Source organism: Cryptomeria japonica, chromosome 5 (assembly GCF_030272615.1).
Source record: "Cryptomeria japonica chromosome 5, Sugi_1.0, whole genome shotgun sequence".
In the NCBI taxonomy this organism is placed as follows: domain Eukaryota; kingdom Viridiplantae; phylum Streptophyta; class Pinopsida; order Cupressales; family Cupressaceae; genus Cryptomeria; species Cryptomeria japonica.
The window spans coordinates 508,670,982-508,697,446 of record NC_081409.1 but is presented as its reverse complement, the minus strand read 5'-3'; the positions used below and the strand labels follow the sequence as shown (position 1 = coordinate 508,697,446).

The following is a 26,465-nucleotide window of genomic DNA, read 5'->3' as shown; positions in this document are numbered from 1 at the left end:
CTTGTAAATGAGGATATCAAGTGGTTGCAGAGTGGAAATTACAATATCCACATAAAATGATACTTTCCATGTTCTAGATCAAGTGTTTCATACTTCTCTACATGGAAATTAAAATTGCTGACATTCAGCTTTGGAAAAATATAAAGAAGTTAAGAAACTGTGAACACCTTGAATATTCAGGAAACATAAAATACACAAATGGAGTTTACAGTACTCATGCTACTAGACATATTTGCAACTTGTTTGTGAAGACTGTGTTCCCTGGTGAGAAGTTTGACACAAAGGAAAAAACTTAAAGTTGCTGTATTGATAGACTGAATGTTCCTGAATTCTGTGATCAGATCAACAAAACGCTTCATCTTTCTTATTCATCAGAAAAAGGATTACCAGTCAAACCATGCTAGTCTCACAAAATTGATGCAAACTGCACACTAAAAGGACAATTGCACAATCAGCTTACAATATATGCTGTTTATATATTTCCAACCATCAGAAAAAGGATTAACAGTCAAACCATGTTTTTCTCACAAAACTGATGCAAACTGAACACAAAGGTCAATTGCACATTAACCTTACAACATATGCCATTCATTCATCAGAAAAAGGATTAACAGTCAATCCATGCTTCTCTAATAAAACAGTTGCAATATGAACACTAAAAGGACAATCGTGCATTCGCCTTACAATGTATGTTGTTTATATACTTACAACCATCACCAAAACTAATCAACAAATCAAAGCAATTAATACATGTACAACCATATAACAGTCAACTCAATCTTTTGTTCTTCATTGAAAGACAAATCTAACACATGCAGAATTTAAATCCATTTGTTTTATTCTCTCTCCTGTTTATTGGATACAATTTTCGTAGTCAACCTTCCATTCCTCAATGCTTGATTCAGTGAAACTGCTTTGATTGCCGGCTGCCTGTACTAATTTTAAAAGTACAACCCCATAGACCTGTTTCTACAAGTGCTCATACTTGGTATGAGGTGCAGCCTGTACTGCATATACAAGTGTGTTTAAGCATGTTAGTCTCAGTTCATCAGATAAGAGTTCAGTGTCCTATGATTATGATACTCAAATATCAAATAAATATTGTCAGCTATCTTTAACAATTTTAAAAGTAAAATCCTATAGACCAATTTCTACAAGAGATCATACTTGGTACGAGGTGCAGCCTTTACTGCACATACAAATGTTTTTAAGCAAGTTAGTCTCAGCTCATCAGATAAGAGTTCAATGTCCTACAATTATGATACTCATGTGTTAGGTAACATTATTAATAATTACTTAGTATACTATGCCACTTCTGTTAAAAAAAAATTAAGTTTTATCAATTAAAAGTTTAGACAATGCAATCCTGCATAAAAGATGCCAACTGCTTGACTTAAGTAATACTTAACATGCATCTCATATTTCCAGCAACTTTAGTCATAACAAATTTTAAATTTCAACTTTAAATAGCAAGTTACTGAGAAACCTCTTAATTAAGTAGATATAGGTTATTTAAGTTAAATCATAAAAGATCTACAAAATACCCTTTTATATAAATCATCCTGAAGTGCAACACAATTCCAACAGTTAAATTTCTTGATATCATTAACTGGTACCTAACATCCTAATTTATCTAAACACTAGGATTACCTTACACGAGAAGCATTTTAAGGAAATATCATTAGCAGTAGGCATAACATTATTGCTTGCCACAAAAGCTGGTGTTTTAATCTTTACCAAATTTACAACCGCTCATAAATTCATAGTGATCAGGCATTGCATTACAAGCAAATTTCAAACCAGAATTTTGGTATTATTTGGTCACATTCAAGGAAAAGTCTTTTGTCTTGCTTTCAATTTCTTTAGTATTCAATTACAGATCTATAAAGGCCTGGCACATTGAAGATTGAATAAACAATTAGAGAAATTAGTTTTCTTCCTTTTCATTTTGATCGAGTCAGAAACAACTGAGGATAATCATATTGTTAGGTCAAAAAGGTCTAGACTTTATCTTCGTATAGTTTTAGGGATATCTATAAAAGCTGTCACTTGTTGGGACACCATACACATGAGGAGGAACTTTTGAAGGAAGACCAGAAAGAAAAACATTATATATGTCCACAAATGACCAAGGCAGGTCAAAGGACTTGAAAACATTGTTATTTACAATAGCAAAGACGCAAAATGAGGACCAACATCTAAAGGAAGCAAGAGGATGCAATTTAAAAGTACAATTACATAAGATCGTAATAGACTAGAGGGATGGTGACGGGATATGTGATTCTCCAAGTATAATCGATTTCCTTGACAGGAAATCTGTAAAGAGATGGGAATGCCCCTAAGAAATACCTAGAAAATCCCTCAAATGATAGATATTATTATCCATGCAATTGCAGGTTATGGAAAGTGCTAAGGTAACTTACAGCCTGTACACTAGTCATAATTGTGCAATCTCTGCACATTTACATACCATTTAGCTTCAATGTTATAAAAAGGATCACAACTAGAAATGTTCAATCACAGTAAAGACACTTCTAGATTGATTATGACAGAATAAGAAACACAAAAATCCTAGAAATACAGCATATCAACACCTATACAAAGGTCGTGGTACATTAGGTAAAGCTATACCCAGGTCCTTGCACTGTTCTTCATCTGGGTGTATTGTACCAGGGATCGCACCAGATGCAATCCTGGCAGGTTCAATGCCAGAAACAATATAATGTGTAAATGCAAATCCATCATCAACACACCGCTTCACTTTAGCCATTGACATTGACAATGGCATTGTTCTTTTCCGTCTAGATGAGACCAAAGGTAAGGATTCACCATTCCTGTCTTGGGAAACATCCAACTTGGAACAGCTTATGAATCGATCTGTTGCAGCTTCCCATGATAAAACATGTTGTTGATCACTCGTCAGTGGCAAAGGTTCACTGGACAGAGCCTGCTTTACCTTTTCAACAAATTCTTGTGAATCTTTGTAAGTAAGACAATTTGGAAATGACTTAAAGAACTCATTAGATGGGTGGTCTGCACAGACAACTATTTTTCCCATGGCTAGAGCTTCAGCTGTAGTTGTGCAAACTACATCAGTAGTGCTAGGATTGATAAACACCTTGTACCTGTAAGACCAAGAATGGAAAGGCATAAATTAGCAAAAGACAGCATTTAACAAGAATTTAATGAGACTATGAGATGAAATGAATCTACATAACCACACCCGTGAAGTGATTCATCTGCATGATCAATTCCTGGATTAAAATTTATAGCCAACCCTAGTTTGTGAGCTTCTTCTTGGACTTCCTTTGAATCTTCTCCATTTCCAAAGACATCAACTTGTAATCCCTCCAGTTTTTTCTTGTGTATAGCTAAGAGATCCAAAAGTTCTCTATAGCCTTTACTCCAAACCATCTTCCCAATGTAATATGCTCCCTTAGGAAAGACTTTAATTCCATGTTGTTTCTCAATAGCCTTTCTCTGGCCAATCTCAAGAAATTTGGGGTTGACACCATGTACATTGCAGACTATGGAATTTGGGAGTTCTTGAGTAGCCCCTGATAGTCGTATGACCTGCAAACATTATAATGATTGCAATGATGATGTATCTTCAGGAGTATGATCAAATTTCAAGTAAGCTATTCTTTTCTACCCAAATAAAACTAATTCTTCTGGTGTAAATATGTGAGCATTCCATATTTAATAACCAAATTCAGTTATCATCATCGTTACCAAGATAGGGGCCAGGGAAGTGTTTGTCAAAAAATTTAAAATATCAGGTTTGTGGTAATGCCAAAATATAAATAACAAATGATACTACAAAGAAATATATGATGGATATACAAATAAAACTCCAATATTTTAGAATAATCTATAAACACTTCAAGATCACATGCACACTGCATATAGATATTCAAGTGCATTACACACTGGCAAGGCAGTGTCCAAAAACAAGCTGATTCAGAAGCTATCAAACAAGATTTAAGTTAAAAATACGAAAGCTCCATAGTCCATTCGTACATGGAGAAATATCTCTCTTTCTATTATCTCCCTTGGTGGCAAATGGGGCAAATGCCAACAATTGTACCCTCTCAAAGCTCTAGGAGGCCATATTAACTTCTAGACCTACTTTTTTCAGCAAAGGCATACACCAACAAATGAGTACTCATCTACATTAATCAACAGCCTCTCACTCCTAACCATTTTCAAGTTGTTTCCATGGGGCCACATTTCAAGTCTGTATATGTAACATACATGACTAATCACAGTTCATGCAACCAATTTGGATAATGATGAAACTTCCATGCATGTATTGGTTATCAACTCTACTGCCCAATCGATAAGGCCCACTGGCTATGTATTCTAATTCACACGGCACATTAGTCCACGGTCATGTGTCATCAAAGGCCTCTAGTGGTCTTACTGTCATGTTGATGTGAATAAAAACACATTTAGTATATCAGTGACTTAGTAAACTTTTTGTGTTCTTTACGTAATAGAGATCTTTGATCCTGACTACACTTTTAAACCACACTTACAAACACCTTTTTAAATAATTAAATGTGGTTTTTTTAAATATAATGTAAAGTTACTTTTCAACAACTTAAATTTAATTATTTAATTATTTTTACTTTTACCATCCCATTGACCTATGGGTACAATTAAGGAAATAGGCTAAGGGTCTTCATTAATCTTATGCTTGAGTAGGGGGCATGACACAGAATTTCACTTCTATAAATCTGTTGTTTCAGATTTTGCAGGATGTGAATGGCAAGGTTACTCATTCTCTTTCACTATTTTTATCTCCTTCTTTGTCATGATGAACACTGTTGAACTTCTGTAGCAATAATAATTATGCAAATTTGGGTTCCCATATCCACAATGAGATATAAATCTTTTGAATCCATCCCCAAGGAATAAGGAAAATTCATGCGACTTCAACTCTCCACTCTTACCTTGGCAAAGCCAATATTGTAAATTCCTTTATTGTATAGCTCAAAAATGTACAGTGCCCTTACTGCAGTTACATCATATGATCTTCAAATTAGACACATTGATCTAGAATGTTCAAATTGAGCAAACATGAAATTGAGGAGAAGCTTGAGATAGGTTGGGAAACTCTAAATGCTGGGCTTCAATAATGCAATTGCAAGTGCCTGAAATTCAGTTGCAAGTCCCTAAGAAATTTTACAAAACTGAGGAAAAGATTTGAATGCATGACTGCCCTACATAAGCATGGCGACCAGCCTGAACAACAAGGGGAAGTTACTATAATCATAGATGAAGAGTCTCAAGGCACTGAATTTATCGCATGTAAGGTGGCCGATTCAAGCATCCCGGGTGGGGCTAATCAAATTAAAAATGCTCACTTCAAAACTATGGTTAATCCTCCTTCAGTTTTCACTCCTCTGCAGCAATCCAATCTGATTGCCATACCCATTGGAGTTTCTTCTGTTGCTGGACTTTTCTCCAAACCTTGTGTTCCCATCTCTCCCCTCTCCCACAAAGTCATCACCCTTCATTCTTCACCACCCATCCAAATATTGACCCTAAGGCCACTATTTGTCACCTAACTACTCAAATTGGGAATTCACCTTATGCCCTCTAACAAATCTGACAATCATGAAGCCCATCCAAATGCAAAGGAAAAATCTGCCTTTCATCCTAATGTTGTTGATCTTACTGCCTAACCCCACAAACACCCCAATTTTCATAATTCCTCTATTAATACAGTCCTTGCCAATATCAATGATTCTCTGAGAAGTTTAGTGAAATCTATTAAAGCACAATACTCACAAAAACACAACACTTGCCACTCTTTCAATTTGCTGACTGGAAACCTGCATGTTCTCAAAGATTATTAGAGGACCATCTCCAACTGCCTCTCCAAGAAGGAAGAAAGCCTTTCATTAGGCATTGTTATTAGATCTTACTGAATTCTATGGAGCCCATTGGTAAGTTTCTAAATGCTGAAAAGATTCAAAACAAAACTGCTGCTAGGTCAACAATAATCCAGCATTTCTTCAGCACCAGAAAACCCCATCCAAGCAAATTCTACACTGCCAATGAAGGTGTACCTTAAGGAGATCCCTTGTTGGTTCAGACAAGAGGCATGAGTGATGGAGCTATACGCTGGCCCTGAAATAAGGAGGGTTGTATTGCTCCACAATGCAGTGCAGGATAATGTCATTGCCACATCAATTGGAGCCCAGGATGACATCAGCTGTCTAACTGGGGAAAAATCAACTTGCCTCACTTTTAGTCTATATCCTTTTGATATTGTTTCTATAGGACTATTATGTTATCATGATGTTTACTAAAAGATTGTCACAATATAGCTCTAACTAACTGTCAGAAATAGTTTATCAGGCTGTTTCTTGCTATGTTCTTTTGCTAAGCATCATTTGTATCATCCATTTCCAGTCTCAATGCTTTGAAATTTAATCTTCTACTTTTAACATATATAAATATAATAGTTTTTTGTCAAAAAAAATATTAGGTCTTAAGTATCACACGTGTGTGAAGGTAAAGGTGAATTATGTCTTTGGAAGCTAGTTAATGTTCATGTTTGAGTCAAAAGAGGAAGATAGTTTGCAACAAACCATGCAATGTAATAAAAGATAGGAAATATGATGCAAATGGATTCTTCTCTCTGTCCTGAAATGGTATATGCAACTTCTTTGTTGCACTTGTTTTGTTGGTATTTTAACCTGTGCAAATGAAATGAAGCTTTAAGATGATGAAAGTTACTTCCATCGATGGATGTGATGTACCTCTTTTCTAAATCTAATTTTTTGTTTGTGAATGAGGACTAATCATGTCCAGGTACCATTTTTATCTGCATGCAGTCTATTCGTGCTCAATATTCTTTGTAAGATTAGTGTTGAATGGTAAGCTTTTCATCATCTGCATGTGCTCAAACATGGAGAGAACCTTGAGCTTTTGTAGGTTTTTAAACTTTTCCTATCTTGTATATCAATCACCCATCATCATTTTCATGAGAAAGAGAAACTTCTTTTCAATTCATGTTTTCCCCTTCTTGAGTTGTCTAGGTGGGCTTTTGTCCTCTTAAACTATTCTTGATATCTCTTTCGTTCTCTCCTTTGTTTTTTTTGTTTGTTTATTATTTCTTGAGAAATTTCAAGTTAAAAGTAACAAAACCTCCCATTATATGAGGGGATATTCTTATATCCATTGCATTTTTTGCCATTGTCCATTGGGCAAGTCACATAAATTTTGTGAATGATAACAGCAAATAACTTTGTGCTCACAATTTCACAATGGATTTGGTATGCTTGAAAATACCCAAAATGAGTAACACATCCACACTTCATTGCATGTAACAGTTCTATTTTACATGCCATAGTTTATTAGTAGTGAACCATGGGGACGCATTCCCCCCAAAACCCCCGCATTTCCGAGACGGGGACGTCTCCAAGACGGGGGGACGGGGACAGGGCATCCCCCACCATCCCACCACTGCCATCGAGACATCTGGAGACGTCGGGGACGTCCAGACGTCTCTGGGATGTCTTGGGGACTCCTAGGAGTCTCTTGGCCATCTCGGGGATGCCTAGGAATCTCCCATAGCCCCAACTTAGAAATTCAAACCCTAAGCAAAATGGTGGAAGATTTGTGAAAATAGCATCCTTGTCTTCAAGCCAATCTCATTCTCTTCATCAGATATATACATGAAATATAACATTTAAGTATAAGAATGTTCCTTTCTTATACTTTAAGTTATCTTTCATATATATATTGGTAGGATGTTTGAGAGTGGTTTTAAATCTCTAGAAGTTATAATGCACATTCTACGTTTTCGATGATTTAAAAATTTCAAAAAGTCAAATTTCAGTAATCAGCAACCTCCTATCAGTATTCTTTCACTCCCTCTATCTCACTCTCTTTGTCTCCCTTCAACTCTAGGCCTATCTCTCTACCTATCACTCTTCGTCTAACCCCTTTCTCTACCTCTCTCTATTTCACTCTCTTCTCTTTCCCCCCAAGATCTAGACCTATCTCTACATCTCTCTCTCTTACCCAGACCCCTGCTGGGGGTGCTACCCTCAACCTCGTTTTGGTGTTGCCCCCAAACCTCCATTAAACTATAATTCTAAGCAAGTAATAAGCCAATGATTAATCATGATCATAAATCATATTTTTGATATAATAGAAATCTCTAATTTGACGATTTCATTTGTCAAATTTTATTTAGTATTCAAGAAATCTTAGTATTTAGTATTTGCAATTTTGCTATTTTACTAATTTACCAAAAATTCATTTGAAATATAATTCTTATACATCTTTTCATAACTACTTTTTCAAGTACTATATGTATATTAGCACCACACTACACCCCCCTCCCCCACCCACCCGCTGTCCCCATACTTAGGCCCTTTGTCCCCCCGTCCCCAACTGCCATGGAACACTGTTTTTTAGTACAACCTGCTAACATGGTCTACGGCACTTTACTATCCAATGAATCTAAAAGATCTTATGCACATAGACATCTTAACCATGCTTATTGTTTTCTCTTCTTAGCAGTACCATTTTGGGTTTTCAATAACAAAATTCTGTTCTAGAAAACATTTAAATTTTCAGTAGAAAAAGAGGTAAAATGCACACCACTTAGCTTTTTGTTTAGTTTTTTCAACTCTTTTCAACCAGAAATTACCAAAAGAGAGAAATTCAATGTGATTTATATGACATTTAAGTAGAACCTATAGGAAGTTTCACAATTTTTCAGGGCTGTTTAGGGAGATCGTATGAAGATCCAAGGAGATATCAGCTAAAGCTTTTTGATGTCTGGGGAGATGTGTATCTCTTTTCCAAGAGGGGGATGGGTACCAAAGATCGAGTTATGAGTTTTTGGGTAACTATGGTCATTTAACTTCAATTTATTTGATTTAACAATGTTGTGGATTATGATTTTAATTAATCTCATATAACTGCACCTGCTCAAGTCAAATGGCCTTCTCAATAAAAATATTTCACCTCACATTCACATTTACTAACTATTAATTTTAGTGCAATACTTTTTTTGAATATGTGCTTCAAAATATAATATTATCATTTGTTCCCTTTTCTTTCTTTTTTTCATCAGTACTTTTCTTTTGTTGTTTTCTTCTTGTACTCAAGTATTTTCCAAACATTTGAATAAATATTCAAAAACATGCACTGTCATAAATTATTGCTCGTTGTCAATCCTTATGGTTCTTGTTGGTGTGCATCCTCAAGCTTCCTTACGCCCTTTGTGTTCCCTCATTTTTCTTTCCAAGGGGCTCCCTCTTCTATTTGTTGAGCTTTCATAATCTAACTAATGATGTTGTGATCATTTTTATTTTATGTGGCCTGTTTCCTACAGTATTTTATATCCTACAGGAAATTCCTCCCTTCTACCAATCACAATTTGAAACCCAATTCTTAAAATACAAGAAAATTCGAAGGAATGTGTTGATAGTACATGCAACAATGGTAATGGATAAATGTAATCCTGTAGTGAGCAATAAATCTCTCGTCACGTATATTCAGCAATGATATTATCAGTTTTTGTTTTTTTAATTTAGCCTCCTCAGTGAAAATCACTGAAAAAGGTCAGTCACACATCTGGGATGTCTCTCCTAGATCCAGAGTCAATCCAGTATAATGCTATAGAATCATTATCAATTCTGTCCAACATATTAGTTGGCATGATGACAAGCTTGCCAAAGGATTTGGGTTCATGAAATAAAGACTTCATTGAGCACCATAAGACTAAAATATTTTTCTTAACAAACAGATTCCAACCTTGTAGAAATCCAAAACTAGGAACTAAAAGAATCAATGAACATGAAGAATACTAACTTTGTTGCAGTAAATTCTTGTCACCCAATTGTTCACATGCTTTAACAGAAATGCTTTCAATTGCCCATTTTTCTCCCGCTTCACGTACTCAAGATAGTTAGTATGGACAATGCCAATAACATTTTCAAATTTCTTTGTCCATCTCTTTCCATGGTGGAACCAAGTGAGATGTTCTGGTTCCTCGAGGACAGCAATATCAGCTTCATTGTCTGGAATGAACTCTGAAATGTCTCCAGCTGCCAAAATGCTTCTTTTGTCCTTTGCATACTGCATCAATATTTGAAAAAAAAATCATCAAAATAGATTAGGTAAGTCATATTATTAGCTCAAATTTGAACCTCCACACAATAAAAGTTAGCTACCTAGTAATACTCAGAATATCAAATACTTCTTGTCATTTCAATTTTGATCTATAAAAACTTGTAATTTCAGTATAGACACAGCAGTAAAACTCTAAGAGTACCAAATCAAAGTTTGAGCTTAACCCAATTCGAAATCCACAACTATTTTTTCTATTCATAGTAAGATATTTAAATAACCAATTTAATTTTCACTACAACGCAAATAATCAAAATTTATTCAATGTCATGACCTCTAAGCATAGCCCATTACATTTTATATGTCTCTATAGTATAAACTATAAAGTACTCCTGACTCAACAAAATGACTCATTTAGCAGATGAGTTCAGGGTAACTTGTGTTAAACATTTTTATGTTTTCATGACCTTTTTATCAATATCTTTCAACATGCCAACCATTGGACTCTGATCTAGCAGCAATCCGAAGTCATTACAGCAAGAAGACCTAGAATCAATCCAGTCCTCTCTCCTCCTCTCTCTCACTAAATATTTAAGGCTTACATAGTGTATAAAATTATGAAATGGGATTTTTGAAAAAAAATTGTGTATTTTAATTGAATTTCAGACTGCACCACATGATCCATCATTAGGATGAAAAAATACATATGAATTGTGAACTAGCACCCCAGTAAATATTACTCTAGTAAAGTAAATGATGGTGGAAGAGAAAATAAGAAAATGCATTAGCCATTACAGTCACTAATAAACTATAATGACTAATTAAATAACATTAAATGCCACTATTCCTTAGGTGATGGATCTCTTTAGAATGTTGATATTGAACCACAATGAGTACCTCATTCCCAGATTCTCTCATTAATATTCAGATTGTGTGCATGAAACCTAATATCAACTTCTTTTCTCAAACATCATTTGATGCAAAGATCTGCCACTGCTACTTCTTTGACTCTTTCTATGCAAATGTGGTGTTCAGTTTTAAGTGAGTGATCTTCTGAATCTGAATTACCAATTTGCTTAGGTTTGAAATTTGCAGCATGTTCTTTAACTTTGGAATGTATAGGTCAACCATTCACACACACACACACAATGCATCCAAACATGCATGTGCACAACATAAACACACAAACATTGTATGTATATCATGAGAATGTGGTTCTTTGAAATGCAAGCTTCTAGGAAAAACACAAACAAAAATTGATTTGATGTTTCAGAGCACATTATTAATGATTGTATTTGCCTAGGTATTCAATAGTAACCAATGTAAATCTTCTCATGTGTTGCTATTCTTTGTAGGAAATTGTCTTTTCCTCATAAGAAGAATCTTCCACATGTCTTTGTATGTTTGAAATCATACATTCCTCCACTTGTGCTTTGCATGCTTTGTGGAATCTTCTTGTTGTAAGTCACATGCTTCCACCTACGCATTCCTCCACTTGTGCTTTGCATGCTTTGTGGAATCTTCTTGTTGTAAGTTGCATGCTTCCACCTATGCATTCAATCCACTTGTGCTTTGCATGCTTTGTTGAATCTTCTTGTTGTAAGTTGCATGCTTCCACCTATGCATTGTAAAATTTTCGACTTGTACCTGTTAGACACATTGACATTGATTGTCAAAAACAGATAGTGGTCATTGAACAGATTTATATTGAGTTTCAGAACACTTACAGGTATACGTTGATGAAGAGATGAGTTGCAGATCAAAAAGATTGTCCTGCTTGTACTAATTCATCACATACAGTATTCATTCATTGTGAACTTGATAAAACAATTCAGGCAAGCATCGTATTGATCTTGTAGAATACTGAACATATGCTGAGTTTGTTATGGAATGGATTTCAACAGTTATGAACTGTCTGTGTTAACTCACCACTAAACAATATTCTTCGTATTCTTCTTCAGCGCATTATATTGGAAAAGGTTTGGTTAGTACTTTCAGTTGAAACTGCTTGGGATTGGTTAGTTTCAGTTGAAACTGTTTGGGTTTAGTTAAGCTTTGGTTGCAACTGCTAAGGTAGTTGAAACTAGATTCAATCTTTTAAATAGAGTGTAATATCCCCGATGTAGAAGTGTTGATTGTTGATCGCTGAAGCAAAGAAAAAGGTGTGCTATTCATGATGAGTTTGGTTACTTGGTATCAACTTGTGAAGAATTCAATTATGTAAAACTGGTTAAGTTCTGTGAGTATGGTGTTTCTTACAATGTCAAGAGAATCTTGAAAAGAAACCATAATAATGTTGCAGAGAGGCATTATTCAGAATGACAAAACTTATGAACAAGAGTCTGCAATCAATTCTGTGTGGTGAGTGGAGTGAGTATGTATTAATTATTGAAGAAAATCAGATCAAATACAAGATGCTAACAGTGTGCAAACTTTGAGGTATACAGTACTTGTACAATTTATTTATTTTGACAGATCCAAACAGTGCTGCAAGTTTGTGTTGATTAGTTGATTCAAAATTTCAAACGGTAAATAAGATCTGATAATGTAGTGGTTTATGATATCTTGTTTGATGAAGTTGTGTTGAGTTGGTGTGAACAGGGCTTCTCTAAAAATTACAGACTGTATACTATTCATAAAAGTTTTTGCCAAGTTTGTCTGAGTTTATGGACAGGACCTCTGAGTTGCTGATAGTCCTGAGTTTGTAAAGGTTTATCTGCAGATTACTATTGTTATAATGTATAAAACAGATCAAAACATCTGAAGGGTGGTACTATTCAGTTTGTAATACTTTGCTTGTATACCTTCACAGTTGTGAAGTATAATATTGCAGATTTGAAATCAGTAATAACTTATTTTGTACCATCCTTTTGGTTGGTGCCTCAAGGATGCTGAGTTGGTGCTCAGATTAAGAAGGTTGTGACAATAAGAGTTGCTGCTCTTAAGTAAGGAGTTTGGTGAGTGTTGGTGCTCTTGAACCTTGTACATGTTACTTTTGTGAGGCTGGATTACGACAGTAGACCCTAGCAGCACTTCTCACTATGGTTTTTCCCATTCTGGGTTTTCCACATATTTCATGTGTATTGGCTTCATCGTGTGGTTGCATTCCTTTCAGTTTCAATTTCAAGTTTTGCTAAGTTCATCAAAAGTTTTCATTGGTTAAGGATCTGAATCTTATCTCTTCTACTGTTTCACCCCCCCACCCACCTCTCAGTAGAAGAATTGTGTTCTACAGTACCTTGCATTCTTACAAAATCCTTTACTTTTACTTGTGCATATCTTATATGCAAGATTATATAATGGAGTACTTAACTCTGTCTGTATCTTGGATTAATGCTTTCTAGTATGTACACTTGAGAATTAATTCAATATTTCAATGCTATTGGTATCTAACTTATTTTGTGTGTATGCTAACCTAGCAAATGCTTTCTCACATTTTATAATAGTGTATGTAATCTCTACATGGTATCAAAGCCATCTTTAAGCTTTGGTTATTGTGCTCTATTTTAATGCATCAAACCACATGGAAAAATTATGCTTCTATATTTAAAAATATTGAAAGTAGCAACTATTGGAGGAAGACATTTTTTGCAGAAAAAAGTGATGCATTAGATGCAAGAAGGATTAGAGATGTTAAGGTAGAAAATGGAAAATTTACTAATGTCTAAACATTAATTTTTGTCTAGTTTTGTTTCCTCGCTATGCCTCCTACACTTAGCGATTCCACTGCTTGATATGGTGCTAACCCTAAATCTCTTCAAATAGACAATCATGAATTATATCACATAAAGAATAAAGGGGTAAGAAAATCATCTCTACATGCCACCTATAGCTGCAAGGAGGCACTCGCTACCTCCAAGGGAGATTGTAGGGCTTCTAGTGTAGCATTAACAAAAGGAAACCAATCACACGACACAAATTCAGGCAGTGTGGATTGAGGATTTAGCAATACGTAGGAGAAAAAAGGGTAAGAAGGTTGTTTACAAACTTCTCAATTCCTTCAAGACACCACACCTCTCAAATCATGATGCACCAAAAAGGTGTGGCTATGAATACCAACTTGTCCAACCCAAACTCATGAAACACCAAAAATGTTTTCCAATTGAGCATCACTCTCATTACCACAAAAGACTTGTTACTAAGTAGGGAATTCATTCACCTCATGCAAAACGTACTTGGTGCTTTGGTGTTGAGTTCCATCAATTTTGTTATCCCTCCTAGGTATCTACCTAAGAAAGACCCTCCACATGTTGTTTTAAATGGGTTCCCCCTTCTTATTCTTTCATTTCTCCATATTTGCAAGATTGTTTTGGAGCTACTCCTATTAGGGTTATATACAAGAAGGTGGCCTTTTTGGCACTCAAATCCAAAAAGTTGGATAGGATTCTAAGGCCCCAACAAATTTGAAAGTAAAAATAGATTTAGATATGGAGACACCAAGGTGTGAAGTGGAGAGCCCAAGGAATGATGTGGAGCAATAAAAATTTACCAAGCCTAAATCACAAAAGAGGCCATTGTATGATCAGTAATGGACTAAGGTTAAAAAGAAAAAGGAACCTACTCAAAGAAACAAAAAGCACCAAATGTCTTTGAGATCATCCAAGAAGGATGAAAATGGAAACTTTTAGTAGAAACTCAAAGAAGCTCATTTGTATGTGTTCAGCACCTTGTTAATAGGGTGAATGCAAAATTTGTTGTTCATTTTTTTGAAAGGGGAATGGAACCCTAGTCCACAATTCACCTATCAAAAAAAGAGAGTTTTCACTGCACCAAATTACTTGAATATCAAAGAAAGAAAATTTTTGGTTACACAAATGTTTTATCCAAGATGTTAACAATTTTTTGCACTTGTAGCCTCTAGTTATGTTGATCAAGCATTGCACATGTTATAGAGGTTACTAAGTTATGGCATGAGGAGACTGCTCGTCTTTATCATAAAATTCTCTAAATAATAGCCAAATTTCACATAGTCAATGGTTTATCCAATAGTTCAAGGTTTTGTGCTTGGAAAGAACTTTAAGGAAAATTTAGATGGCAGAAAATATAGGAAAGCGCAAAGGCATTTGGAGATTGAGCATATTGATCTTATGAGACTATGATAAAAGTGCATTTTTCAAGTTTTATATATGAACACTTTCAATGATGACTTTTCTAGATACAACTGAATTCATTTCTCAGATTTCATAGAGCAAGTGCTTACAAAGTGTCATCCCATTGTACTGTGTTTCACTTTACATTTGTCATTGCAATTATCACTATTGCTGCTTGGTTGGACTTACTCTTCCAAATCCTAGATCTATCATCATTTCTATGTTTTCCGCTAGATATCAAATCCTCCTGATGTACAGTGATGCACCTCGTCCAAAGGTCCTTGACTTCCATACAACCTATAGAAACCTTTGGTTGTTTGTTTTCTTTTTATCCCTATCTTGCAGCATCAGCAGCTGTTGGCGGCATTATTGTACACGGGAATAAGGCTAGTTAATTATGTGTAATTGCCTTGGTTAGTTGGCAACCGAGGGGTGGTAGTTGCGGTGCGACAGTTGGCGCTCGCACCCCCTCGGTACCCTTATATACTTCGGAATGTAACTTGTAACACACAATTTATGAATGGAATAACATCTCTTATACTTGTCTGATATCTATGGCATTATCATTCTGCATTACGTGCTTTATGTTCGAAGTTATTCACCCGAGAGGGCAAACATTTGGCGTCGTTGCCTAGACGTACTTGGGAACGGAAGACGCGGATGGCGCACGGACACGATGGGCCTACCCGTTGGTGAGATAAACCCAGAGGCCGACGACGCACAAACAGAACTTTACACAGGAGAAGACAGCGCAACGAGAGAATTCTCAATTCTGCTCTAGGTAGCCATCCAGACCTACGTCCGACGAGAGGCGACGGAGGCGGAAATCCCACCAAGTGTTGTGTGGACAGCGTTGGAGGTGAGCCCGGCAGTAAATCGGTTGATGAACCATCTCCCCCGGTTGCTTGCACAGGCATCGCTAGCACAACAAGCTCACCTGGAGGAGATTGCCCAGGAAGAGCGACGCCAACAGATCCTTCAACAGTACGAAGATAACAGCCGACGGGAAGCAGAACGGGATGGCACTAGGCCAGGAAGGAATTGAACCTTGAATCTTCTATATTCAAATAAAAGTGTCATTGACACGAGTTGTATTTGAGGAATGAATTAATAAAGACGTGTTTTGATTTATGTATCGTGAGTTATGGAAATGTGCGGCAATTAATGCCCGACCTATTGAATAAAGATAGAAATAAAAAAGCAGAAACGGACGAGTGGGAGGCCGCACAGAGGGCCTTGATTTTGGAGCAGCGAGTAGAACGGAGACGGAGGCTGAGGCAACTTGCCGAAGGACGACCTGCCGAAGGGTGGCCCGAAGGGAACCACAGAGGTGTCACGGAGGTGTCACAGAGGGTGCAAAAGCCGAGGGAAATTTCTACGCATCGCCAGAACACCGTAGGGCGCGGAGCCACGAAGAGTTTCTAGAAGAAACAAGGTTACGGCGAAATCTAGTCGAGGAGACTCAGGATCAATTTAGAAACTTATCCCTTACACCACGGAGTGAGGATCACCAAGGAGAGCAAGGAGTGGGCGCAGGTGAGAACGAGGGGGAGGGCAACCATACGGCTGTAGGTGCGACGCACGGCAGGCAGAACACCGTACCACCAGTCACCCATGCAGGACACACCACGGGCGCTGGAGGGAGCGGCGCAGGGGCTCAGACACAGCAACAGCCACCTCAGGGGAGACGACCCCCATCAATGGCAAGCAAACAGAAACTACCGAAGTTCAACAGCGACGGGAAGGAAGATCCTGTCCGCCATTGTCGAACGTGCGAAACCATATGGTCAGCAAACGGTGTTACCGATCAAGATGAATGGGTAACACAATTCCCAGCAACCTTGAGAGGAGTGGCCATAGACTGGTACTCAGATATGGACAAGGCCAAAGTCGGCACATGGCTCGACCTGAAGAAGGAGTTTGGGATAGAGTTCCGCCTCCTGAGAGATGACAACGAAATAGTCGCCGAGATCTATGGAACGAAGCAGAATAAGAACGAGACAGCGCGAGCTTATAGTCGACGGCTGAAGGAACTACTGGGAAAAATGGAGAGTCAACCAGCAGATGGGTTGAAAAAGCGATGGTTCGTGGAGGGACTAAAGCATTCCCTCCGAAAGAAGATGAAAATCGTTCCACCTACATCGTACGAAGATACATACAATAGAGCGATGGATCTCGAGAGCGAGACCAAGACATCGAAGAAAAAGAAGAAGGAGGATAGCTCGTCCGAGGAGGATGACTCGTCACAGGAAAGCAGCAGTGACAGCGAGGCTAGCAAACGAGTGCAAGCGCTCCAGAAAGACATGGAGCGAATGAGGAGAGAATTCAAAACAATGAGAAGCACCGGTCGGACTGAAGGGGACATATGGTGCACTAAGTGCAAAGAGGGGCACACAAAGGGTACTTGCCAGAAGAAGGCATTCTGCGAGATTTGCCAAGTGATGGGACACTCCACCAAGGAGTGCCCATACAACATGAAAACCCGAAATACGCAAATGAACCAGGTGTTGTTCACGGAGCAGGCCACAACATCCGCACCTGCGGGTACGGGCCAACAAACAAACACAATGGCATCATCTGGAGGATACCGAGATAACAGACGCGACGGCGGAAGAAATAATAACAATAACAATAACAATAACAGAAACCGGATCCAGTATGACGCCAAAGGCCGGCCAATGATCCAGTGTAGGGCCTGCAATCAGTGGGGACACTTCGCCTACGATTGCACAAAGGAAGCCAACCCTCAGCACCTCTGCCGATAGTGCGGGCGAGGTGACCATGAGGACGCCAATTGCTCGAAGCCTGGTGTAAACCTTCTAAACATAGAACCCACAAAGGCGGAAGTGTTGGCAATCACCAGGGTGTAGGCCAAAAAGAGTGCATACCCAAATCCCCGCACGGAGACTGAGAGGGTGCGGGAAGCAAGAGACGAGATCACAAAGGAAATGGCCGCACAAAGGCAGAACAGCCACCAGACCGCAAGTCCGCTACGGACGAGGGGAGAAGAGGAAATCTTACGGCAAATATTGTAGATGGAGGTACCTGTGAGAATTCAAGACATCCTGGAGACCATGCCGCAGCTAAAAACGGCTATCTTAAACTCTGTACCTTCACAGGTGAAAATGAGGGAGGTCGTGAGCCCCACAACCGACTCTGCGTTAAGGGAGGTCCTAAGCCCCACGGTCAACCCCATGTTGTTGGTAGTCAACAGCGGACGCCAACCGGCGGTAGTAGAAATGGGCATATACTGGGGACTACCTTGACAGACACTATTGTGGACGGAGGATCAGGAGTAAATGTGATCCTAGAAGCGACATGGAAAAAACTAGGAAAGCCTACATTTGTGGCCCCCCACGTTCAACCTACTAGGAGCAGATCAGCATGGGATTAAACCCCTTGGTACCCTCATGGACTAGCAAGTGATGATTGGCACACAGCCCTTCGTGCTGGATTTTGTAGTAATTCCCCTGAAGCAGAAAGGGTATGACGCCATCCTCGGGCGTGGGTGGCTCATTGCAGCAAAAGCGAACCATAACTGGAAGCATAATACTCTGTCCTTGGAAAACGTGGGGAGGAAGTACGTGATCGATCTCCGTACGTAGATGGTGAGTGAGGAGTTGGCATCCTCCTCCGACTCGGAATTTGAGTGAGACCAGTTAGCGGAGGGCGAAGACGGACGCCGCATGGAACCTAGTGACGAAGGGGTGTTAGAACTGGAGGCATGCTCAGGGGATGACGGGGACTCCTTGAATGGCCTCTTCCATTGGCAAATGGGAGATTATGAATTATTTACACCCTCGTGCAATGTATTGAGCATCGAGGAAGAACCAGATATATTTCCCCCAGAATATGGCGAGTACAAGGAAGGGGAGGCCTCGGTGAATGAGACGCCGGCACACCAATTCCCGAAGGGGAAGCCCATTAAATATCAGGAAGCCAATTTAAAGGAGACAAATCTCGGGGGGGCGAGTGACCCCAAGATCATCCTTGTCGGAGATGACTGGAATCCAGTGCTGAAGGCCGCAGCCTTCAAAATTTTCCTTGAATACAAGGATGTCTTTGCATGGACATACAAGGACTTGAAGGGCATGCCCCCAGAGTTGTGTGTACACCGAATAACATTAGTACCGAGAGCCCAACCGGTAAGGAAGCGGCTTACCGTATGAACAAAAATTATGCTGCACGAGTGAACGACGAAATTGAGCGGATGTTGGAAGCAGGCATAATCTTCAAAGTGCAGACAAGCCAATGGGTGTCTCCCATTGTGATTTCCCTCAAGAAAGAGGCCAATCAGTTCCGGATCTGTGTAGACTTTCGGTGCCTGAACGCTGTCACTATTAAAGACCCGTTTCCCATACCCTTCACCGACAGCATCTTGGAGGAAGTAGCTGGACATGAAATCTATTCCTTCATGGATGGGTTCTGTGGATACAACCAGATATCCATCGCGGAGGAAGATAAGTTGAAAACAACCTTCGTGGTGGAGGACGATGTGTATGCATACAACCGAATGCCCTTTGGTCTATGCGATGCACCTGCCACCTTTCAGCGCATCATCTTGCACATCTTCGACAAGATGTCAATGGGGAACTTCAAAGCCTTCCTCGATGATTGGTCTATTTACAACGGACAAGACATCCACCTAAAAACCCTCGGGGAGTGCCTAGAGAGATGTCGGAGGGCACGATTGGCCCTCAACCCGAAAAAATGTAGATTCATGGTACCACAGGGAAGATTGCTGGGACACATTGTGTGTAAAGAAGGATTGAAAACGGACCCAGACAAGATTCGGGTAATAGTAGAAATGGAACCTCCTACGGACGTCACGGGGATAAAGTCCTTCCTTGGTCATGTGGGGTACTACAGGAGGTTCATCAAGAACTTCGCTGAGGTGTCCCACCCGTTGGATAAGTTGACACGGAAAGGGGAACCATACATCTGGACAGAGCCACAAAGCAAGGCCTTTGAAGAGCTGAAGACAAGGTTGATGGGAGCACCCACACTGGCATACCCGAATTGGGATAAGGAATTCCACGTTCACGTGGATGCCTCAAACTATGCCATCAAGGCTACATTAGCCCAAGTAGGAGGACACAGGTTGGACCACCCCGTTTATTTTGCCAACAGGTTGCTCTCGAAGGCAGAAAAGAACTACAGTACCACAGAACGTGAAGCCCTCGGTATGGTCTATGCCATGCAAAAATTCCGTCATTACCTCCTGGCCACACCATTCACATTTTACGTAGACCACCAAGCACTCATGTACTTTGTAAACAAGCCTATTATCCAGGGGAGGATAAGCCATTGGCTATTGCTACTACAGGAGTTCACATTTTTAATTGTGGTAAGACCGGGGCGAAGCCATGTCATAGCCGACCAGCTGTCCCAGATTAAGTCAGGGGAACCTCCAGAGGGAGTAAATGATGATTTTCCGGATGCGCACTTGTTCCAAATAGTCATACTTCCTGCGTGGTACAAGAAGATTGGAGAGTACCTGTCGACGTCTCGATTTCGGGAGGGTATGCCTCCAGGGGAACGGAGAAAGCTCGTATTAAGGAGCAGGACTTTTTCGCTCGTCAATGGGTTACTCTACAAAATGGGGCCGGACCAGGTATTAAGGCGTTGTGTCATGGAGGAAGAAGTCTCGAGCGTATTAAGGGAGGCACACGAAGGACCCGCAGGTGGACATATGGGCCCAGACACTACAGCCCGCAAGGTGCTTCTGGCAGGACTGTGGTGGCCAACCGTACATCACGACGCCAGGGAGTGGGTCGTGGGGTGCGACACTTGCCAACAGGCGGGCAAACCTCTAAAGCGGGACTTCATGCCCCTCAACCCGTCGCATGCACAAGAACTCTTCGAACGATGGGGACTCGACTTTGTAGGGCCTCTCAAGGCTAGCCGCACACGACGGTGCCGGTACATTGTGGTTTGACGCAATACTTGACTAAGTGGGTGGAGGCGAGGGCTCTCCCAGATAACTCTGCAGTAAGCACGGCAAAATTTATCTATGAACAAATCATTACGCGATATGGCATACCTATCCAATTGACCAGTGACCGGGGGGGCCACTTTGTGAACCATGTCATACGGCTGTTGACCTCAGAGTTCAAGATTTTTCACTCATTATCGAGCCCGTACTACCCACGTGCCAATGGCCAGGCGGAGGCCACGAACAAAATATTGGTATCGGTAATTTACAAGTCCTACAGAGTAGAAAAAGAAGATTGGGAAGAGAAGTTACCCTCTGTACTATGGGCCTACAGAACGACTTACAAGGTGACCATGGGTCAGACCCTGTTCCAACTCATGTACGGGCAGGAAGCGGTGGTGCCAGCGGAATTCATGGTGCCAAGCCTTGGCATTGCAGTAGAGAACAGACTCGGGGATATGGAGAGCCTGAGGGAGAGACTGTATGCCTTAAGTAAGTTGGACGAAAAAAGAATGCTAGCACAATGGGCCATAGAGGCCGCCCAGCAAAGACGAAAGCTCTGGCACGACAAGCACCTTCGGCGAATGAAGTTTACTCCTGGACAGCTAGTGTTGAAATTCAATGGGAGGAACGAAATCAAACCAGAAAAGTTTAAAGTGCGATGGCTGGGGCCTTTCAAGGTACGCGAGGTCAATACCAATGGGGCGATTAAGTTGTGGACGTTGGACACGAAGGAGGTGCCAGACGCCGTCAACGGATCAAAATTAAAACCGTACCATGAACAGGCACCCAATCCCGGACCCTCCAGAAGAAATAATTGAAAAAAAAAAAAATCCGTACGGTCGTACGACAGGCGACCATACGGTCCCAAAAAAAAAAAATTTAAAAAGGGGGCCACAGTGGAACCACCGTACGGTGGGACCACCGTGCAGTGGTAACCACCGTCGTGCAGTGGCACCCGCAACTACAAAGCCCGAAGCCCACAAAGACAAAACAATTAAAATGAAAAAAAAAAAAAACATAACCCCCGCAAACACAAAAAGCACCACGCAGCCCACGCACAGGGGAAAAAAAAAAGAGGAGGAACGCAAAGGGAGAAAAAGAAAAAAGAAGGCGAAGGAAACCCACAACCGTCACGCAGCCCAGCCCGCACAGCAACAGCCATACACAACAGAAGGAGGTCGTTATGAAGGTGTCCAACGACTGTACAATTTTTAACCAGAAATCAGTTATACCAGAGATTAATGGATTCAGCAGGGAAACGAAGTTGGAAAAAACAGCTGCAAGCTTCCTCCAGTAGCAGCCAAAGGGATAGCAATACCAAGGTTTTATCATCAAGCGTACGTGTTGCAGGCAGCACCATGGATCACAGCGCCCGACAGAAGCAAAAGCAGAAAGCACCACAGGCTGCCATAAGTGTGAAAAATACATTAACACCCCAAAACATCACCTTTGAAGGCCTGAATGGGTCGGAATGTCGGAAATGGTGGCAAGACACTCTTGACAATGATCTGGTGAAGCAAAACCTCCATAAGGCGGAAGTGGAGTGGGCTATTCGGATGCCCGTGTTTCCTATCCGCGAGTATGAGGGTGCCCTACGGTTCATGGTGGACACCTTCGACAGACACACATGCACCAGCACTTTTGAATACCTCGGGAGGGATGTTACCATATCATTCAAAGCGAGGGACTTCACGAGGGTATTCGGCATTCTAGGCAGACAGGGCAATAAAATAGAATTGAAGGCTAAAAAGATGAAGCGGGAGGAGAAGGAGCGATGGATTAAACTAATCTCCAGGAACTTGACGACAACAAAGCTGGACAGCGTGGCTAATGCCACGAAGGGTCAAGGAATCCGTAAGACCTTTGTTGCAGAGGGCCACTGGCGGTGCATTATGGATGTCATCAAGAGCAGATTGACAGGGTCGGGTAGGGCATCGGACATCGCCCTCCCTCAGATTATGCTTATGAACGGGTTGATGAATGGCATTGTGTATGATTGGGCCGCGTTACTCGCAGAGCGCATGTATGAGTTTTTGACAATGCAGCATCACACATTCTATATGCCGCACTATGCTATAGGGTTGTTCCTGGAGGCCACGCAGGAAGCAGTGCCGGAGGCAAAGCTGGAGGTACGGCCACAGGGACCGTTGGCAGCAGGTGAGCCTCCAATAATGTATTAGAGGCACTTGGACATTGGGCACTCTTCCACGAAGCGGAAACGGGCGGTAGATACGGCCTCAGCTTCAGGGGAGCCTGACAGCGGGAGGGATTCCAGTAGCACAGAGGAATCAGAAGCGGAAGAGGAGGATGATAGCAACACGGCGACGGAGGAGCGGGTCCTGTTTGCCCCACCCCTGCTACCGATGGGCACGCCGATGCCATCATCTGGAGTAGGCGGCACCTTTATTCCGGCCTTCGGACAGAGCCGCACGCCAGTTACACTTGGCCCCCTACAGCACCAGGTAGCATCACCGGGCCCAACCACGGCAGCACTTACGAAGGACATGGCAGAGTCAGGGATGGAGGAGTCACCGCATCAGGTAGTAGTCGCCGAGGAGCAGGGACTAAGGGAGGTAGTGGATACGGAGCCTCAGGTGCGGTTGGACGTTGTGGGGACTGAGGCCGTGGTGACTGTTTCAGCGTCTTTGTTGGAGGAGCCGATGACAGCAGCCCATCCCCCGGTCATAGAGATGTGTGTCGACCCGTCGGTCGTGGTTATGGAGAGCTGGCTCACACAGAGATTTCAGATGACTTTGGCACAACCGGAGGGAGCTGTTGTATTTTCACCGTTTCGAAAGACTAGAGCAGAGGTAGTTGACTTGGACGATTCCTCTGGCGAGACACATGTGCCAGCAGTGGGGCATGTGGCAGGAGAGGTCGTCTCTGCCATCCAGACGCCAGGGGAGGGTACATCATTAGTGGCGGTGGAGGTACCTTCACAGTAGGATGCAGTTGTGTCAGCTCCGCCACAGACTTCACAGCCTTCGGAGTAGGAGGGGGAGGATATTGAGGCCTATCTAGTAGACATGGTGACGAGGGGTAGGCGGGTAGTGGCCACTGCCCAGTCGCACGCATTGCAGCAGGTTGTGGTGGAGTTGGAGAGGGCCCTACAGTTTATGCAAGTGGGCTGTTCCGCAGCCTTTACTACATGCTTTGAGTCTCAGGGTTGGCCAACTACTGAGACGGAGGAGATGCTCCAGGCTTGGCGTGTGCATCAGCCATTGTGGAGAGTTGGGTGACGGCAGTTGTCCGCGAGATGGAGCAGGTCTACTGGGACGCCTACTATGCCCTAAGGCGTGCCCAGCATGAGTCGGAGGTCCAAGAAGCTACTAGAGTCGCGTTGGAGAGGGATGCACTCAGCAGGCCTCCTGGGCAGCAGAGAGGGCCCAGTTGGCTCAGCTAGAGATGACCTGCACAGAGAAGGCGGAGGTAGAGACTCGCCTGTCAGCAGAGCAGAGTGTGAGGAACCTCGTGCAGCAGGAGTTAGAGGCAGTCACTACCGAGAGGAGCCTGTTGCAGACTCGGTTGGTCGATATGACAACGACAACGGATGCCAAAGAGGAGCTGCTGGAAGCCGCGCATATGGTGAAGGCGGCTTTGGAGAAGGTCTTGGTGGCGGAGCGGGATGTGACTGCACGTACTCAGCAGGTTTATGAGCTCCGCGCCCGCTTGGCGGCCTAGACACCGGCGTCTCAGCCTTCTACTTCAGGGATGCTTCCTTAGCCCCCTCTTTAGTTTTTTCTGCTGTATGTATTGTATAGGTTGCATTATCTCCGTTTTGTTGTTAGTCACCTGGAGACGACTTTTCTTTTGGGGGGGATGATGTTGGCGGCATTATTGTACACGGGAATAAGGCTAGTTAATTATGTGTAATTGCCTTGGTTAGTTGGCAACCGAGGGGTGGTAGTTGCGGTGCGACGGTTGGCGCTCGCACCCCCTCAGTACCCTTATATACTTCGGAATGTAACTTGTAACACACAATTTATGAATGGAATAACATCTCTTCTACTTGTCTGATATCTATGGCGTTATCATTCTGCATTACGTGCTTTATGTTCTAAGTTATTGACCCGAGAGGGCAAACAGCAGCCAATCAGGTTTCTGCATCTATACGAACAGCTTGAGAATCTGCTTAGGAGAAAGCAAACTTACTTCCAAATAGCTTTCCTACAAAAGAACATGTTTGAAATGAAAAATGTAAAAGCTGTAATAATTTCATCATCTAAAAAAGGTTCCAAAAAACATTAGATAAATTCAGATCAATATAAAATAGAGGGCATCTATCCCTCTTATGTTTCAGGAATGGCACTGATGTCTACATCCAGGAAAAAAAGTGGCATAGCTTTTTTACAAAAGATATACTTGCAATAGAAAAAGAAAAAACTTTAATGGTTTCACCATCTTTGGGGATTCAACATATGCAGCAGTAAACCTTAATGTAAAATAGAGTATGTCTAGACAGCCAATATAACAAAACAGATAATCATTAGAGGATGCATAGAATTCACTTAAATTTTATTTATCAAAAAGAAGCATTGAATTCACTTACATTGTAATCATCAAATGACGCATATTTTCATTTTGTCTACAATTCAAAACCAATTTTTCCTAAAAGATTTGAAAGAGAGTGACCTAACACAAAGAAGAGCTGAGACATAATATAACTAATGAAATATGTGAATCACAATATAAGAGAACAAAGAAGCCAACCCTACCTTTCCAGGATAAAAGGAAATTTTAAAATCCAATTTGAATCCAACTCTTGACTCAAGCCACTGGTGGACATAATATTCTTGTTCTTCTGGAGATTCAAAAGTTATATGATTTGGGTAGACCAGTTCTTGATCAGCTTTACACAACCACGGAACCACCAAAGTGACCTTCCTTTTCCCATCCTTTGCAAGATAAGCAGCCCGAAATAAAGGGTTGACAGCAGTACCAGTCATCCATGGCAAGCTTGCAGTTGTGAAAATTGCTATATGACGTTTTTTATCAGCTGCCTCTTCTGTCATGGACTTTTCTTCCCAAAAGTTTCCTTCTCGTTGATATCCTGTACTCTGAAGCACACTCGATATTCTTAAATCTAGCTCGTGTACAGTAGCTTCAGCAATACTGGCAACATTCAAACTGTCTGTGTTTGACTCTGACAATTGTTTATCTTGGTGTCTGTATCTTTGGAATATTGAACAAATCCTATCTGAAAAGCCTGCACCATGACATGGCAACTTGTTTGATTCAGTTCAGCATCCATATCAAGACATTCTCATATCTCATAGCAATCAGTTTAGATCACATTCCATATCAACTTGTTTTGGTTCACCATATCATGAAACCTA

The 26,465-nt window shown here is 41.1% G+C and overlaps 1 protein-coding gene across 12 annotated transcripts in view; it reads right to left on the bottom strand.

The window, feature by feature from the left end:
• Positions 1–649: 649 nt before the first annotated feature.
• Positions 650–26,465, bottom strand: part of LOC131064878 (digalactosyldiacylglycerol synthase 2, chloroplastic) — a 95,446-nt gene continuing 69,630 nt past the window's right edge. For 9 of the 12 annotated variants that reach the window (XM_057999198.2, XM_057999195.2, XM_057999203.2 and 6 more), the window contains 4 exons: positions 25,845–26,335; positions 9,844–10,110; positions 3,224–3,573; positions 2,087–3,125 (listed from right to left, as the gene is read on the bottom strand). In XM_057999198.2, coding sequence (XP_057855181.1) covers positions 2,588–3,125; positions 3,224–3,573; positions 9,844–10,110; positions 25,845–26,335 — 1,646 coding nt within the window. In that variant the 3' untranslated portion in view covers positions 2,087–2,587. Of the gene's footprint in view, positions 1,008–1,167; positions 1,251–2,086; positions 3,126–3,223; positions 3,574–9,843; positions 10,111–25,844; positions 26,336–26,465 lie in introns of those variants that run through there. The other 3 variants (XR_009111328.2, XM_057999194.2, XM_057999199.2) reach the window with 3 other exon arrangements.